The sequence below is a fragment of the Brassica napus genome, chromosome C2 (genome assembly GCF_020379485.1).
Source record: "Brassica napus cultivar Da-Ae chromosome C2, Da-Ae, whole genome shotgun sequence".
Classification (NCBI taxonomy): Eukaryota; Viridiplantae; Streptophyta; class Magnoliopsida; order Brassicales; family Brassicaceae; genus Brassica; species Brassica napus.
In genome coordinates this window covers 27,296,873-27,315,237 of record NC_063445.1, presented here as the reverse complement: position 1 = coordinate 27,315,237, position 18,365 = coordinate 27,296,873, and the positions used below count along the sequence as shown (strand labels likewise).

Here is an 18,365-nt window from a genome sequence, read left to right as displayed (position 1 = left end):
GACCTCTCGCGTTTTGGAGAGCTATCTCTGGGACCTCTCTTCTGATAAGGTTGTGGCTTTTTGAGGTCCACATCTTTTATTTCTCCGGCTGCGAATTTAGCAGCCAGTTGTCGTTGGAGGTCCCAACATTCTTCGGTTGAATGTCCCTTTCGATCGTGGTAAGAGCAATGTTTGCTCTCGTCATAACCTTTGGACCAGGGGGCTTTAGCTGTCGCGGCGACAGGTTTTTCTTCCTTGTCTTCCTCGACTACGTAAGAATGTTCTCCCTGGGTCTGATTATTTCGGGAGCTACCTCTTTTGTGAGGTCCCTTTCCATCGGAGGCTTCGCCTTTCGGGTGACTCTGGGGTTTTCTGTGGAGCTTATCTAATGCTGCCATTTCCTCCTCCAAGGTAATGTATCTAGAGGCCTTATGGAGGGCGTCGTCGATAGTTGGAGGGGGATTTAGCGTTAGCTCCGAGAAGAAACCTGATTTATACCAGAGACCTCTCCTAAGAGCCTCAATGGCTACCTGATCGTTGGGATTCGAGAGTTTAGTTCTTACTGCTCTGAACTTTTCGATGTAGACTCGCAGTGAGTCTCCCAGTCCTTGTCTGATCTTCCAGAGGTCAGCCTCAGACGCTTGTTTCAGGATGTGAGTTGAATATTGCTTCATAAAGGCGTTAGCCAATTGATCGAAACTGTCTATAGAGTTCGGCTCGAGGCTGGAGAACCATTCGAGAGCTGTTCCGATCAGGTTTTCGGCAAATGTTCTGCAATATCCTGCATCACACTCTTCCTTTGTGAAGTGAGCTTTAACGATAGCTAATCGGAAGGCTCTTAAATAGGCCTTTGGGTCTGCGTTCCCATCGTATTCAGGAATCTTAATTTTTCGAGTATCTCTTATGTAAGAGTTGGCAATTCTATCGGTGAACGGAGTTCCACGAGTCTCCTCAATTAAGCTCTCGATTTCGGGAGCTGAGCTCGTTACCTTGTGAACTTGAGCTCCCAATTTCTGGAGAGCTGCGTGGGTTCGCTCCATGTACCTGCGAATTGCGTCAGGTCCCTCGAAGGGAAGGACATTTGGGTCATTATCAGATACTCGGCGAGCAGGTTCCTGGTGAGACCGAGCTCGGTCGTCTTCCCAGCTAGCTGGCGAAATAGGTCGCTCATTGGTCCTTAGGCTCCGAGCGAGGTTAGTGCGGAGAGCTGCAGGATCAGCATCCGTCCTTTGGTATTCGTCTGTGCTTGGGGTTGAAACCCTAGCTTGAAACACCGAAGCTGATGTTCTGCCCCCGGACGGTATGTTGGTTCCTGCTCCAGACCCGGAAGGAGGTGGCGGTGGAGGCAAACGGGTGCTCCCACCGGTGTTTCGATCAGGCATGGAGCTAGTTGTAGCTACATTGCTCCCCATGGTGCTGGTGATAGGAGGGGTAAACGCAGGAGCTGTCCTAGCGCGAGGCGTTTGGAAAGCAGGTTCCTGCCCTTCTGCACCTGGGCTATCAGGGGAGAAGTTCAGGCGCTCTCTAGGGAAGGAAGGGTCAGCTAACCGTTCATGGAAAGTGACTCCTCTTCCCTGGTGGACGGACGGTTGGGTCGTTGCGGATTGAGATCTGGTTATCTCTTCGAACTGTTGCTGCCGTTCGGCTAACTGTTGCACCGTTCGCTCGGTCTCTTGAGCTTTGTCCACTAACTGGAGCATCATCCGACGGATCTCAGAAAGCTGATCTTCCGTTTGGTTCGGAGCGGATTGATGCGATGGGTTATTGAGGGCTGAGGACCCAGAGTTGGTCCCTCCGGAGGCTCTCGGGTTGTTTGCCCCCGGAGCAATGCGATTCGGTGAGCTATTGCTCTGGTTCGATTGATCGGGGTTAGATGGATTCGTTCCGTCTAATGGATTCATCCTTAAGCTTTAGAGAAAGGGATTCGATTATTTGTCCCCACAGACGGCGCCAATTGTGAGAGACAAGGTTTCACTTCTTAGATTTAGGTTAGGTCAAGAGAGATGAATGAGAATCGTGGGCTGAATCCCGTAAATAAACTTGAAGAATGAATATGATTTTATTGATGAGTTGAAAGATGATGAATACAAAGGAATGTATCTTGAGATGATTATTAAAGAACAAGTAATGCTTTTAATCTAATACAAAAGTTGATATATGGAAAGAGATGGCTTGTCTTTTATCTTCTCCGTCTTTATATAGTCTAGGTTTCGTTGGCAGCTCTTCAACTGTTCTCCGAGATATTCGGCTTCAATTACGGAACTCGCTTTAGGCTCCTCTTGACCGAGTCTCTTAAGGTGTTAGCTCACTTTCTGTCGTGACCTCTGCTATGATGTCTCCCAGGTCCAGTCGTCAGCTCGGCTTTCAGCTCCCTTTGTTATGATGGGCTTATCGCAACCCACATGCTAGCTCACGCTTATCGGTACCTCACCTGAGGGTCATATTCGGGTCCAACAGAGATTGATGTCTCATATCCTTGGCTCCCTAAAAAGTGCAATATATGTGGGAAGTATGGTCATTCAGAAGCACTTTGCCCCAGTGCCCTCACCCACTCAAGAGGGGTAGGAGTGCCAGTGAACTCGGCTGCTGCTGCTTCTAAGCGTCGATCCAGAAGTGCAGAGAGTAAAGGTAGAAGGACATCAAGGCCTAGTAGGTCGACTAGACAGTGGAGAGTGGCATCTTCCAAGTCGTCTATAGAACCTCCTAAGTTTATTGAAAACCCTACAGCTGCTAAGGCTGAGACCTCATCGGAGGATGCTAGCACTGCAACTCAAGCGCTAGAGACCTCATCGGAGGATGCTAGCCGTCAGGATCAAGATGGAACAACGGTTCCTGAGATTACTGAGGCCAACGAAGGCGGTGAGGCTCTCTCTGAGACAACCAATGCTGCCGATTCTGAATTGATGCATAAGAAAACTTCTACTGAATCCAAGGTGGCTAAAAGCCCTCCTAATATGAAGCAGGTTATCTCACTTGATCGACATTCGGGCTACTCAATGGTCCATGTTTATCATGAACAGGACAGATCCTCCCCGACTACTGACGGGACTGCAGAAGAGGATTCAGAATCACCTTTCTTCCTGGTTAACAACAGGAAGGGTAGCCGCAGGGTTACCAAAGCTTAATACCAACATTTATAATGTTTTTTGCGTGGAATGTAAGAGGCCTGAACAGCAATATACGCCACACCATGGTCAAAGAGTGGATTAATATTCACAGACCCCTTTTTGGAGCATATCTAGAAACTCGTATACAACCCAACAACTCTAGAAGAATAAGCAGTGCCCTTCCGTTTGGCTGGAAGTATACATCTAACTCGGAGCATCATGATAACGCCCGTATCATTGTTGTCTGGCACCCGAGTGTAACAGTAACAGTCTATCAAGCATCGTCACAGGCAATCACTTGTGGAATCTTTATCTCAGCCGAGAATATCAACTTCACTGTCACATTCATATATGCCAAGAACCTGGCTGAAGATAGACAAGAATTATGGAGAGATCTGGCTCATCTCAACAGCACCACTCCCCTTGCAAGATCACCGTGGGCGGTGGTAGGGGATTTTAATCAGATACTCAGAACAGACCAGAACTCCAATCACCTTTCGGTAGAGGTTGACACTACTGGCATGGACGATTTCAACTTAGCACTGCAGGATGCGGAGCTGTTTGAAGCAAGATGTAATGGGTTGAATTTTTCATGGTGGAATAACCAGGATGACAATCCTATTTCAAAGAAGATTGATCATGCTCTTATTAATCAAGCATGGGGACAAAAATTCCCTGACGCCTTCTGTGATTTCCTTGAACCGCAGCAGTCTGACCATGCTCCGTGTTTGTTCAAGATGCCTTCAATCGCTAGAAGGGTAACCAAACCTTTTAAATTCTTCCATCATGTGATAGACCATCCGGAGTATCTGAATTCAGTCAAGGAGGGATGGAACTGTGAGTCTATTGTGGGATCAATGCAATTTAAGCTTGTGAGATCTATGAAGCTGATGAAAAAGGTTCTCCGCAAACTTAATTCTACTCACTACAGTGGAATTACACAAAGAGTTAAAGATCAGGCAGCTAAAGTCATCGCTCTTCAGCGCCAGCTATTAACAGCACCCGACCCAGCTACAGCTAGACTTGAGCATGAAGAGAGAACTAAATGGAATACTCTTGCCAAAGCTGAGGAGAAATTTTACCGCCAGAGATCTAGGGTTCGATGGCATCATCTTGGGGACAGGGATACCGCATTTTACCACAGAACTGTGGTTCAGCGAACAACCTGGAACCACATACATTATCTCAGGGATGCCGATGACCACCTCATTGCAACAACCGCTGAGATAAAAAATCACGCGGCAAATTATTTTCAAGGTATTCTCGGATCAACAAATATGGCAGAATCTCCTTGTACTATGGACGATATATGTTCCTTGCTACCGTTCAGATGCAGCGAAGAACAGAGACTGGAAATCCAGAAAGAAGTAACGCCTGAGAAGGTTACTAAGATAGTGTTTGCTATGCCGCTGAGCAAGAGCCCTGGACCTGATGGATATTCAGTTGAATTCATAAGGTCAGCTTGGGCAATTGTGGGTACAGATGTGGTTGCTGCAGTATGTGAATTCTTCAGGAATGGCAGGCTGTTGAAGGACTTGAATAACACTGCAATTGCACTAATACCGAAGGATCCTCAAGCGTGTAAGCTCAGCAATCAGTTGCTGTAATATAGTGTACAAGATCATAACTAAGATTCTTGCAAAAAGGATGAAGCCTATTCTCATGGAATGTATCAGCTCCAATCAGTCTGCTTTCCTTAAAGGCCGCAGCTTGGGAGAAAATGTTCTACTTGCTTCAGAACTGATTCGTAACTACAATAAATCATCATGCCTGAAAAGCTCGATGCTAAAAGTTGACATCCGGAAAGCATTCGACACAGTTTCTTGGGATTTTATTCTAAAGATTTTGGAGGCACAGCAATTTCCAGCCTTGTTCACGACTTGGATCAGAGAATGCATAACTTCTCCACGCTTTTCCGTCGCCATCAATGGGGAACTTGCTGGCTTCTTCAGTGGCAAGAAAGGTCTGCGTCAAGGAGACAGTATCTCTCCGTATCTCTTTATTATGGCTATGGAAGCTCTCACTCAGTTACTGAACAGAGCTGTTGACGATGGAAGAATAAAACTTCACCCAAAATGTGAGACGCCAAGAGTAACTCACCTTTTGTTTACGGACGACCTCCTAATCTTCTCAGATGGATCAAGGACTTCTCTCGCAGGTATTGCAAGTGTCATGAGGGAGTTCAAAGAATGACAGGGCTTGATATAAATCCTCTCAAATCGGAAATTTTCTTTGGAGGCTACTTGGATTCCGAGGCTGCAGCACTGAGTAATATGTCTGGCTTCAAGATAGGGACGTTCCCAACCAGATACTTGGGACTTCCTCTAAACCCGGCGAGAATCTCGATGGCAACATTGCAACCGTTTCTTGATAAGATTACAGGCAAGCTCCAATCTTGGACTGTAAAGTACTTATCGTATGCAGGAAAGGTAAGAATGGTGGCTTCCGTCATATATGGGATGGTTAATTTCTGGAGTGATGTGTTTGTTCTACCGCAGACATTTTATGCTAAAATAGACTCATTGTATGCTGCCTTCCTATGGAGAAATCATACTGGATCAGCTTCGGGAGCTCGTGTGGCTTGGAAAGACGTATGTAAGCCTAAGGCCGAAGGCGGACTTGGTCTGAGACCTCTAGAAGAGTTTGGAACGGTTTTCACCCTAAAAAGGGTTTGGATCATTTTCTCTTCATCAGGTTCTCTCTGGGCTGATTGGCTGAAAACCCATGTGTTCCACAGGGAAGGGTTCTGGTCACTATCTGATTCTTCTAGACTGTCTCCCACAGTTCGTAGTATGTTACAGCTGCGCCCTTTGATATCTGAGTTCATGAGATGTGAAGTCGGGAATGGCAGAACAACCTTTTTCTGGTTTGATCGCTGGACACGCTTAGGACCTCTGATACAAATTGCAGGACAAACCGGCCCTAGAAGCCTTCGTATCAGGAAAAATGCTAAGGTTATTGAAGCCACAAGGAACGGGGAATGGTTAATGCCTGCTGCTCGATCTCAGGAGCTACAGAGTATCCAAATAGAGCTTACTACAATCTCTGCGCCTATAGTGGGGAATGGACCGGACAAGTTTCTCTGGCTCAAGTCTGATGGTACCTTTGGTAATCTCTTTTCCTCCAGGGTCACTTGGTTGCATCTTCGAGATCCATCTCCTACGGTCTATTGGGCTAAGGCAATTTGGTTTAAGGAAAACATTCCTAGACACACATTCACTACCTGGCTGGCTTTGCTGCGGCGTCTCCCTACTAGGGATCGCTTGCGCCGTTGGGGATTATCAGTTCCGGGGGAGTGCATTCTTTGTTCATCTGAACTAGAAACACACCACCACCTCTTCTTCGAATGTGAGTACTCGGCAGCTTTGTGGCAACCGTATGCATCTGCAGTGTGGCCTCTTCCTCCAACAGACATCCACTCTGCTGCTTCTTGGATACTAAGGCCTCAGCAAGCAAGTAACTTAAGCTCTGCAGTTATCGTCAAGCTTGTGTTCCAATATGCGGTCTACTTGATCTGGAAAGAAAGGAATGCTCGCATCTTCACAGCCATCTCTACTCCTCCCCAAGTGCTACACAAAGCCCTTGACCGTCTTATCCGTGACCGATTGCTCTCATTTCCGGCCGCGACTCCTTCATCTCCTTCGATGCTTGAACTCTACTTCTCATTCCGGCCTCCTTGAAGGGTGCTGCTCCCCTTTTTTTGTCTTTTGTTTTGGGTTGTTTTCGTTTCTATGCTTCTAATAAGTTGTACGCAACATTGAAAAATTAAAAATGGTATAAATCTTAACATTTTGCCAACAAAAAAAAAAATTGAGTGCATAGTTCATCCCACATCATTATGTATACTTGATCAGGCCGAGAATTAGAGGGCCATAAAACAATTTAGAAAAAAAACCTCATATATTTTTTTTTACAGTTTGAAAACCATATAATCTATGTATATTAGCTCTTTTGAATTTCTATATAGGTCGAATACTTTTTATTTTTTGAATTAATCACAGTATCCGACGATCGAGATCAACCGACTATTCTGTGGGTCCAGGAGTACAATGTTAAATTATCTGATAGCCAACGAAGATCTAACTGCGGGGTCAAACACTTTTGGAGATCCTTGGCAAAGTTAAAAAAATGTGCATTTTTCATATGAATAGCTTTCTTTGCCGGTGCAATGGATCAAACCTGTTCAATGAAAAAGAAAAACATCGCCCTAATAGAACACGAACTCATGAGAATCTTGGAGAGCGATGTGGTTGTGTATTCATTGTAAGCTATGGATATTTGTTTTATTTTTATTTTCCCCATGATATTAACCTCAGAGAGTTTCACAAAGACGATAATAAATATATGGTTTTGGAGATATACTCTCAGTTTACTTGGGAGTTGTACGAGCATCGAGCCAAGCAACTATGTCGTTGATTACTGTGAAAATATTTTCGTCTGTATCACCTTCTAGAATGCAATGGTAGCCGCCTGGATAGAGCTTCAGAGTTTTGTCTTGGCTGATTGCTTGCTCGTGAAGGAACTTGCTCACATTAGGATCGGTGACTCTATCTGCAGCTCCATGTAGTATCAACAACGGCAATGAAACTTTATCAACTTGCATCTCAATGTCTCTTGTCGCGTTCAGAAGCTCAACAGCAGTTTTCAGACGCGTTTGGTCATCGTAGCATATCACATCATAGTCGGACTTGATCATCCACAAACAAAAACATCAAAGATGACGTCAGCTAAAATGCTTATGCAGAAACTAGTCTGTTGAAAAAACTTACAAGTTTTCTTTTACTGGGGTCTCTGAAGAAGAGCTCGCTCATGTCTTTCTTTGGAAAGAGCTTTGCTTTGGGAAACAGTGTTGACATCAAGATCAACGCGTTCAAAACTAGCTTAGGAGGCTTTACATCTTCTGAGATCTTACACATTGGAGCCACAAGGATAAGACCATCCCAGGCTTGAGGTTCTTTTAGATGAACTTTCAAGGCAATAGCTCCTCCCATTGACTGTCCGAACAGGAAACGAGGCACATTTCTCAGTTCAGGTCTCCCTAAGAATCATAATACTACCCACTTAAGAAAAACAGCATCAAAATCAGATTCAAGACAGAGATAAAAGTATGATTACCTTTCATTTTGGTGAACTGTTGAATAGCATTATCAGCTAAGTCATCAAAACTTGGGATGTGACCATGTAAACCATCTGAGAGGCCAAAACCAGGATGGTCTATAGCATACACTCCATATCCAGAACCTGCTATTTGCTTTGCTATACCTGTAAAGAAAAAAACTGACTTCATTCACACATACAATAGAAAAAGAGGGCTCAACTTATGATGCAAGTAGAAACATGTAACTAGACATGAACCCTTGAACCCAATCCGAATTTGACTAAAAATACCTAAATCCGATCCGAACCGGTTCTAGAGAAGTATCCAAATGGGACTTAGGGTAGGTATTTTGGATATCAGGTAACACTAGATCCAAATTCTTGGTAATTTAGATATTTAAAATATTTTTTGAGAGTTTATACAGAGCTTTGGTTAATTTGGATAATTTCAGATAGTTTTGAGAAATTTTCTTAGATGTTCTGAATAATTCAGAAAAATTTAATTACTTTCGGATAGTTTATAAAACAATTGGTTTAGCGAGTGATTTCAGATAATATATAAAACTTAATATAAACAAAGCTTATAAAAGGCAAATCGAATGCGACCCAAAATTTAAAATATTGAATCCGAAAAGTCCAAAAACTACAAGTAACTCACCATCAAACAAGAAAGTGCAAGTACTGCCATAACCATGACAGAAACACACCGCCGCTTTGATTTTAACTCCGGCCTCCGGCAACCAACACTTGCAGAAAATCTCCTCCCCTTTCGAATTTCTCTCATACCACTATCACAAACACACAGAAGAAGAAGAAGACTCAACAACTACTCTAGAGTCTTTTTCACAGAAGAACAATGTTTCAAATCACAGCTTACCTCCTCTGTTCTGATCCCAACCGGAGCTTTCTATCACACCAGATCCAGATCATTAGAAACGACATACGTTAGATTTCGTTATAGAGTAAGACATGATGCAAACCTTGAACAAGCAGTGATCGAGCTGAAGCTGCAAATCAACGAAAGCGGAACGGACGCGTCTTCTCGCGGGAGCTTGATCTAACTCCTCTGAGGCTATTAGGTTCAGCTCTTCACTCACTCCCTCGATCGGAGATCGCTTCGCGCAAACAATCGCCGGCGTGATTCGTCGAGTGATGGCAGCCAGAGAAGTCCTACTATGGTAGTAGGGAGAGAGAGTAGAGGGAATGTTAAAACGGGAAGTAAGAGCAAGATCCATGGAGGATGCCGCGAGAGATTCAATTCACGGATCCGAGATTGTAAAATCAGATGTGGAAGAAGAAGACAAAAGAGTAGTAGTAGTATACTTTTTGTGCGGGAAAATTCGCACGTGCAACACGTGGTTTCACACTGCTCGTTGACGTTGACTCTTTTTTCTTATATAAACGCGTCCGACCCAATTAAAAAATCTCCGTTGTAGACATTCGAACCGGGGTCTGGGAGTTCAGAATGAAGATCGCCGTCCATCCGGTTTGAACGTAAGATAATATATCAAACCCACTTATATGAACGACCTGAACAATTAATACTGACCCATTCACCTAGCAAAATTTAGAACTATACTCACTTGCTAACAGCACTAAATGACATTATAAATGAAAAATAAGTAGAGCTAACGTTCTGAATAACAGGAGATTCAGCAAAGAAAGGATGTGAGAGCATAGTACTTGGCTCCAATCGAATCCATAGTGCAAATGAAAGGTTTATCATCTTCTCCCAATCCAGCAATCACAGGTTGGCACAAGTATGGACCAAACCTGAAATAGTAAGAAGCTAGTTAGTTTCGGTCTCATCAGTGATACATGTCCTAGCTAACAAGAATCAAAATTCAACTTATAGCTGCAACATTACAACATAAACTACATAAGAAGTAACGAAAGTTTCAACCTTTTCTCATAAAGAATGGCGGAGACAAGACTAGCGAAAGTCTCAGGCTTCATGCCTCTCTCTTCCCGAAGCTGATACAGCTTATGACGAAACACGAGTCTCTGGTACCTTCACTCCCCAACCACCAAAACAGCTCTAAGTTTTTTTCAATTATGTGAAATAGTGAACGAGAGAGAGAGAGTTGTAGTACAGTGTCTAGACATCAGTGGCGAGACCGGAAAGGCCGATGAAGAGATGATCGTGGATCTTCGAGATTCTCTTGAAATCGGTGGCGATGGTCTGTAGCTGCACACCGAGCCTTCGATCACTTGCGATGGCGAAGCAGTTCTTCCCTACCATAGCCACCAAGGCACTTCCGTTGTACTCGAAGATCTGAATCACCAATCAATACTTCGTTGAATCGCTCAATTCACCATCAGTCATTGCTCAAAAGATACAAAAGATTAGAAATTGCGAGAGTGCACATACCGACATCGGAGAAATTAGAGTGGAACTTCGGAGCTTTCCTAACGGAGAAGAAACCTGAGAATGTAGCTACGTAGACGGACGACGGTGGTGTTTACTGGCTTCGACGAGAATCTACGCTGTTTGTTTTATTAACGGGCCTCGTTAAATAACATTTAGTGTGTATAATGGGCCTTATTATCATTGGGCTTTCAGATTTATCTTCAATAATATTTCATACGCTCCGTCTTTTTTTTTTTTTTACCGTGTGCAGTTAAAGCTATGTACAGTTAAAGCTGTACGTTGCCAATAATTCACACAACACAGTGCATAGAAGTTCAGAGTCTTCAGACATATTCTCTAAACCTTATCTTTTGGTCAATGCATTATGCATGTGCTACGACTACGAGCCGACTTGGTCCAAAGTTCTCCTACAAGTACTAGTAGAAACTGTTTACTACGCCATCAACATTGGAAATGCCAAGTTAGTTGAGTCAATTGAGTGCATAGTTACTAGTAGTGAAAATATTTATATATAATGGGCGACTTGAAAGGCGATTAGGGTTTCTTCCCCCCTTCGCTCCGACGGCGCCGGCCTCACGCCTCCGTCGCGTACTCTCTAACCTCCCCTCTTCTTATCAAATCATTACCTCATTCTCTGTGCATCTCGTTCTTAGACTCTCTTCCGATGGTGAAAAAGAAAAAGCCTAAGGCTTTCATGCTCTCTTCTTCGAAGTTCGTTCGGCTAGCCCTTGGATCTAAACTGGTTCTCTCCAAGACCTCGCCGAATATCTCCTTGGAATCTTCTGATTTGTCTCAAGGAGTAGATATTTCGTCTCAAACATCCTCTGTGCCTTCCAGCTCGGGATTTTTTGCTGTTGCAGGTTCATCCTCCGGCAATGTAGAAATCAAATCTGTTGAAGGTCCAACCTCCAGTCCCTCGCTTGTTCATGCTGATGAAACTACCCGTAAAACTCCCCTCCCCTGTTCAGCAGTCCAAGTTGAAAGTAATCTACCATCTGCAGGTTCTCCTGTAGCATCAGTCCGAGTGGCCTCCCCAAAGAACCTCGCTTCAAGGATTAAAGAGTCGGCTCAACTTGAGGAACTGGGAACCTCGACACAACACGTTTCTGGAGCCCCGTTCGTTTTGATTCCAGATGACAACTTAGAAGACGCTAAGGAAGAATTTAAAGACTTCCTTTTCGCCAGATTTCAAGGTGATGCTCCGCCAGTGGGCAGAATTATTGGAGTAATCAATGCTGTCTGGGCAAGGAATGGTCCGCGTATTTTCGTTCACAAGATTGGTGATGGGTCTTTCTTGTTAAAAGTCACTAGTGCGCGTACTAGGGACATTCTTTTGAGTCGACATGCTTGGATGATAGCAGGCTGTCCCATGTTTGTCGCCATGTGGTCACCTGAATTCACTCCTGAGCAACCTCAATTGACTACTGCAGTTGTTCCGGTGGAGTTGAGAGGAGTTCCTTACCTGCTTTTCAATAAACAGAGTCTCAGCCGTCTTGCTACTGCAGTCGGAAAGCCACTCTCTTTAGCTCCTGAAACAGAAAGAAAGGAGAATTTTGAAGTGGCAAAAATATGGGTTAGAATTAATCTGCAAACTGAGCTGCCGAGTAAAATTGTAACCGGTTTCTCCAGTGGTCGGGAGGTGGAGATTGTGAGAGACAAGGTTTCACTTCTTAGATTTAGGTTAGGTCAAGAGAGATGAATGAGAATCGTGGGCTGAATCCCGTAAATAAACTTGAAGAATGAATATGATTTTATTGATGAGTTGAAAGATGATGAATACAAAGGAATGTATCTTGAGATGATTACTAAAGAACAAGTAATGCTTTTAATCTAATACAAAAGTTGATATATGGAAAGAGATGGCTTGTCTTTTATCTTCTCCGTCTTTATATAGTCTAGGTTTCGTTGGCAGCTCTTCAACTGTTCTCCGAGATATTCGGCTTCAATTACGGAACTCGCTTTAGGCTCCTCTTGACCGAGTCTCTTAAGGTGTTAGCTCACTTTCTGTCGTGACCTCTGCTATGATGTCTCCCAGATCCAGTCGTCAGCTCGGCTTTCAGCTCCCTTTGTTATGATGGGCTTATCGCAACCCACATGCTAGTTCACGCTTATCGGTACCTCACCTGAGGGTCATATTCGGGTCCAACAGTTGCCCCCAGCTTCCGAATAAAATCCTTTGTCTCGGAAGCTAGAATCTAGCTATCGATCTTATCTTTTCGTTGAGATAATGATTAGTTCTTATCCTATTTAGATTCGGCTTACCCGATCTAACGGTCTTTATTACGTTTGGCAGAATCTACGGTTCAGATGGAGAGGGTTTGAAATGACCTTTCCAATTCTCGAGAGGTGATGGGATATAAAGCTGTGAACATTAACTGCTAGCCTCCCACTTTCTCCACGCCTCCGTTCGGTTTCCAAGGTAACTTCTCTCCTCTCTCTTTATTTTACTGCGATTTCTATTTTTTTTTATCTTCCTCGTTACTTTTCTCTGCAAATTCTCTCCCAAACCTTGCAATCGATTTTCTCCTTAACCTTCCCGTACTATGGATCATCCGAAAGAAGGTTCCGGGGAATCCGGGATGCCTCCCTCTGCTTCTGGAGCTAAACTACTGAAAGTTAAGCAAGAAGTCGGAGCCAAGATGAGGAAGGGGAAAAAGACAGCCAGGGAGGCAATCGCGACCAGAGTTTCTAAACGGAAGAAGAAAGACGATTCTAGCGGGAGCAGTCCTCACTCGCCTTCGTTGCTGAAAAATCAAGACGTGGTTAACCTCATGGTTCAAGCTCTCGGCCAAAAGGAGCTTGGCCGTGCCTGTAATTCCGATGAAACCCCCGAGACCGCTCCGGAGGGTTGGTTCTGTTGTCATGAGAAGTACATCTCCAAGTCTCACTTGAGATTTCCTCTTCCGACCCTACTGCTTGATCTACTAGATCATTATCAGTTAGCCCTTTCCCAACTCTGTCCCTCGGTTATCCGGGTGATAAACGGCTTTATCACTAGGTCCAAAGAGGAGGGGGTTAGCGTCGGTCTTACCGAACTTATGAGCCTCTTCTCCCTGAAGGAAAGCACCTCTAAGGAGGGTGGTACCGGGACCTACTACCTCCCTAGTCGTCCCAATCATGTTATCTTCAGATTCTCTAGTAGTGATGATGACTGGAGGAAGAAGTATTTTTACGTTAAAGTTGATCCTTCGACGGTTCCTGTGGGTCGGAACCTTAGGGTCACTTGGACTAATCCATCTGGTTAGGAATTCTAGGGATATGCTTTTTCCGTTTTATTCATTTATGGCCGAGTAACCGTTTTGCTCTGATTTACTTGCAGAAATCGAAGATCCTCCGAAGCTCTCTACCAAGCTCACCAGAGCTCTATACCGCAAGTTGCAGCAGAGTCCCTGTACCTGGGTAGCCTACACCACTTCTCGAATAAGTGCAGCCAGATTCCCAGATACCTACAACGCCTCTTTCCAAGATCCCATTCCTGCTGAGGACCTTGAGAGTCAGTTCTTGTTCGAACCTTTTTAATGATTTTATTGCTTTGAAGTTTTTAAACTTAAGGATTTCCATTGTTCCAGTTTCGGCAGGTGATTCAATTGTATCGATCTCAACTGGTGCTAGTGCTTCGGGAACTGAAAAGTCTCAGCCAGGTGACATGACTCTGCGACCATCATTCCGTTCTAGGGGTAACCCCTCCAAAGCTGCCAGTGCTTCTCGTGGAAGCGACAAGAACCAAGGAGGATCGTTCCTTATCTCAATGAAGGAAGTTTTGGACGACGGAGGATCTAATCCTGTTGTCGAGACTACTCCAACTGAGGTTGTAGCTTGGGATGCTGCTCCTCTCCCTGAGGTCCAGGTGCCGGAGGCTGACTACCAGGCTCCAAAGGGTACCTCTGAGGTGGAGCCGTCGAGACACAAGAGGCCCAGGACCGATCAGGGCGGAGCTCCCACCCATTCTTCTTCCTCGTCCTCTAGAGGAGGGACTGTTGGGTGGAGCTTTACCCATTCGAAGCCTGGGTCGATCCTGGACGACTCTTGGGGCCTAGCTGCGATAATGAGGCACCTGAAGAGCGTGGGATGTCCCCTTCCAGCGCTCAAGGACCTGACTAACCGAGATGAGTATCTCGATATTGCTCACTGTATGGGTCAGGTACATGATCTCTATCTGTTCTTTGTTTACATTCTTTGGGGACGATGATGTTTATATATATATTTTTTTTTTGGTTTTATTGCAGTTGGCTGGGGCTGTTAACAGGGCCCAGCTCAGGTTTGAGAATGCTCTGTATGCTGCCCCCAATGCTGGTGAACTTGCTGAGGTTACCGAGATGGTTAAGGCAGCCAAAGCCGACCTTGACCAAGCCCGGGTTCGAATTTCTGAACTCGAAGCCGAAGTGACGAGGCTAGGCTCGAAGGCCGATGCTCAGCAAGGAGAGATCGAGAGTCAAAAACTCGATATCCAGGTGAAGAGCAGGAGGATCAACGATTCGGAAGCCGCTCGAAGGATAGCTGAGCATCAAGTACGTGAGCTCATTGCCTCATCCCAGGATAGCCAGAAGAACAAGGAAGCTGAAGTCAAACTGGCTGTAAGGGAGGGGAAGAAAGAAGTTGCCGAAGCTTACGGCAAGATCCTGGTCTGTGTTAAGGAGAAGTTTGCTAGGAAGAAAGATGAGGTCAGCGCCTTGGTGTATGCTCAGGAGCTCCAAGCTAATGCCGACCTCTTGAAGGATATGCTGAACAACAAGATCCAAAGCGTTGAAGAGGAGTACAACCAATTGGTGGCCTTATTACCAGAAGCGACAACTGCGTATGAGAAGGCCCAAGTCCTGACTTCTCGGTCAGCAAGCTTCCTCTTCCCCAGATCTCGGAGAGTTCAGGTACTTTCGAGATTAACATGTTTAATCCATCCTTTTCTGGGGAGTATGGCTCTAATTTGGGTTTGATGACTCCTGACTTAGCTCCAGTCGAGGCAGCTATAGGAGGTGATGGCAATGTGGTCGATGAGGGAGTTCCTGCCGGTGCTGGTGATCCGATTCAGGAAGAGGAGGAAGATTGAGAGCTACGGCTCTTTTAGCTTCATGTTTTGTGTTTTTAAGACTTCGGCCTAAGGGCTTTGTTTCGTTATGCGTTATGACTTAGTGCCTGAGGAGGCCTTTAAACCTTAACACTTGCTGGATTTCAATAACCTGGGGAGGCTTTTAAACCCTTTCTTATGTTTAAATCGTGGCTATTATTTCTGTTTTAAGTTTTTGAACTTAACCTCGTTTCATTTAACCACAGTGATTGTGAATCTCAGATGAGTTGTGTGCTGTCGTCGTTGAGTCGGATTAGGACCTTTAGTCTTAACTTATGATAAGCATTTAGCTTAATGGATATTCGGTCGTGATAACCTTAAAGAGAAGTTCTTGATTTTAGCTCGGGGACCTGAGCCCGATTCGAAAGGTTCTGGGACCTGGTTGTTCAGGTTCGTAGGAACCTGGATTTAGATTCATAGAGACCTGAGTTAATTCGACGGACTTCGAGGCCTTTGAAGTTTAACGGATGGAATTTGAGGAATTTCGGGATTTTCCTGATTCTTTAGGATTTTAAGACCTTTCGATTTTGATAAGGGTTTCAAGACCTTTTGGTTTTGATTAGGATTTTAGGACCTGGTTGATTGTTAAGGATTTTGCGGCCTTAGCAGTTGTCAAGGATTTTAGGACCTTGTTGATTGTTAAGGATTTTAAGACCTTAGTTTATGTTAAGGATTTTAAGACCTTTGGGTGTATTAAGGATTTTAAGACCTTTTGGGTGTATTAAGGATTTTAAGACCTTTGGGTGTATTAAGGATTTTAAGACCTTTGGGTTCAGGTTTTCAGGGACCTGAATGTATTCGAGATTGTTGAGCTTAGGTCCCGATTTAGGGGGACCTAAATTTTCTTGGAGGGTTTTAAGACCTTTGATGTTTATGAAACTGAATCAATCGTTTTATTAATATCAGATATCGGAGAATACATGATTCAGATTATTTACACAGTAACTATTTTTAGGTTAAGTGTTCTTGGTAACACCTGCCCCTTTGGCTTAGGTGAGGAGGTTGGTGAGAAGAGGTTGGGGCTGCACTCATGACGGAGTTGCCTACGTACCCAGTCAAGGGATCAAGCCAAACGTAGTTCAGGGGTTTTAGGTACCTAATGATAGTATCTTTTGAGGTTCGTGGCATTCCACGATCGGATTTCAGGTACCCCGGTTCGTACCTTCTGGAGTTTGTAAACTCCTGGTCGTACTATGTGGATAATTCGGTAGGGTCCTTCCCAGTTGGTTCCTAACTTTCCAGCTCCCGGTTCCTTTGTTCCTTCGAACACTTTCCTAAGCACTAGGTCCCCTATGGCGAACTGTCGGGGCCTTACTTTGGAATTGTAGTGTCGTGCCATTGCTTGCTGATAATTTTGAATGCGAAGCAAGGCTTGGTCTCGTCTTTCCTCGATCAAGTCGAGGCTATCCATCAGGAGCTGGTTATTAGCTGCGGGATTTGAGGTGCAGAGCTCCCGTCTGAGGCTACCTGCGGTGGTTTCTGCTGGGACGACAGCTTCCATCCCGTAAGCTAAGGAGAAGGGAGTTTCCTCTGTAGCTTTTCGTGGGGTGGTTCGGCAGGCCCATAGTACTTCGGGTAGTTTTTCCGACCAAAGCTCCTTTTGGGCTCCTAGGCGTTTCTTGAGGTTTGCTAAAACTGATTTGTTGGCAGCCTCCGCCTGTCCGTTCCCTTGAGGTCGCCGAGGTGATGAGAAGGTGAGGCGGATGTTCCATTTATCGCAGAAACTTTTGAAGTCGTGGGATATGAACCGTCCTCCATTGTCGGTTACGATTTCGTATGGGACGCCATGCCTGCATACGATGTTTTTCCAAACAAATCCTTCGACCTCGAATCTGTTTATTTGTTAGAAAGCTTCAGCTTCAATCCATTTCGTGAAGTAGTCGGTTAGGACCAGGAGGTTTAGTAACTTCTTTCCTTTCCCTGAAGGTACTAATGGACCTATAATGTCCATAGACCACCTCATGAACGGATAGGGAGCTGATATGTTAGACAGCTTTTCCGCTGGTTGGTGTATGATCGGTGCATGCCTTTGGCATTTGTCGCACGATGAGGAGTAGATCTCACAATCTGCGATAATGGTAGGCCAGAAGTAGCCTTGTCTTTTTATTCGGATGGCTAAGGCTCTGCCTCCGGAATGGTTTCCACAGGAACCGTCGTGCATTTCCTTCATGAGTTTCATAGCTACTAGGCCGTGAACGCATTTTAGGTAAGGTCCGGGACACTTCGTTTGTGGAGGGCTGACTCGATTATACAGTATCTTGCTGCTAAAGCTTTGAGTTTTCGAGCCTCCCACTTGTTGGGTGGAATTTTTCCCTCTAGGATGTAATCCATGATCGGTATTCTCCAGTCTTCTCTCCCTACGACTTTTGTTGAAGAGAGGAGGGAGATTCCTGTTCGGGACCTGGTCCCGTGGTGCCCCCGGAGATATTCGTTGGAGTAGGTTCTAGGTTCTGAGGAATATCTCCAATTTCCTCGAATCCCCTGTGGTTTGTGTAGCGTTCCTAGATGATGCGTTTTAAGACGGTGCGGCTTCTTGTTTGGACTTTATAGACAAGTGGCCCGAGGTCTGGATGGTGCCCCCGGAGGTACTCGTAGAGTTAGGCTCTAGGGAGTTGAACTTCGGTGAGTACCTTCACTTTTTGTCGTTGTTTTCCGGGGTTCTGGGTTGCTTTCCTGGTGGTGTGCTTTCTAAAGCTGCGCGTGTCTAGTTTTCGGGACCAGAATGTCGTTGAAAAGCTGGGGAGGCTGT

At 44.9% G+C, this 18,365-nt stretch overlaps 3 protein-coding genes and 1 pseudogene across 3 annotated transcripts; 2 read left to right on the top strand and 2 right to left on the bottom strand.

Moving 5' to 3' along the window:
- The first annotated feature begins 1,837 nt into the window (after nt 1-1,837).
- Nucleotides 1,838-13,816, top strand: LOC125581900 (uncharacterized protein At3g60930, chloroplastic-like). Its single transcript, XM_048748094.1, has 2 exons — nt 1,838-1,947; nt 12,215-13,816. The coding sequence occupies exon 2, from the start codon at nt 13,098-13,100 to the stop codon at nt 13,797-13,799; it is 702 nt and encodes a 233-aa protein (XP_048604051.1). The 5' UTR covers nt 1,838-1,947; nt 12,215-13,097; the 3' UTR covers nt 13,800-13,816.
- LOC125581898 (caffeoylshikimate esterase-like) lies at nt 3,091-9,485 on the bottom strand. The gene is made up of 7 exons (XM_048748092.1): nt 9,164-9,485; nt 9,061-9,090; nt 8,842-8,971; nt 8,202-8,348; nt 7,856-8,124; nt 7,419-7,773; nt 3,091-3,244 (listed from the first exon to the last, which is right to left on the bottom strand). The coding sequence occupies exons 1-6, from the start codon at nt 9,416-9,418 to the stop codon at nt 7,456-7,458; spliced, it is 1,149 nt and encodes a 382-aa protein (XP_048604049.1). The 5' UTR covers nt 9,419-9,485; the 3' UTR covers nt 3,091-3,244; nt 7,419-7,455.
- LOC125581901 lies at nt 7,681-10,785 on the bottom strand (annotated as a pseudogene).
- A 264-nt stretch (nt 13,817-14,080) lies between the features above and the next one.
- Nucleotides 14,081-17,827, top strand: LOC125581897. The gene is made up of 3 exons (XM_048748091.1): nt 14,081-14,695; nt 14,781-15,419; nt 15,501-17,827. The coding sequence occupies exons 1-3, from the start codon at nt 14,201-14,203 to the stop codon at nt 15,519-15,521; spliced, it is 1,155 nt and encodes a 384-aa protein (XP_048604048.1). The 5' UTR covers nt 14,081-14,200; the 3' UTR covers nt 15,522-17,827.
- The last annotated feature ends 538 nt before the right edge of the window (nt 17,828-18,365 follow it).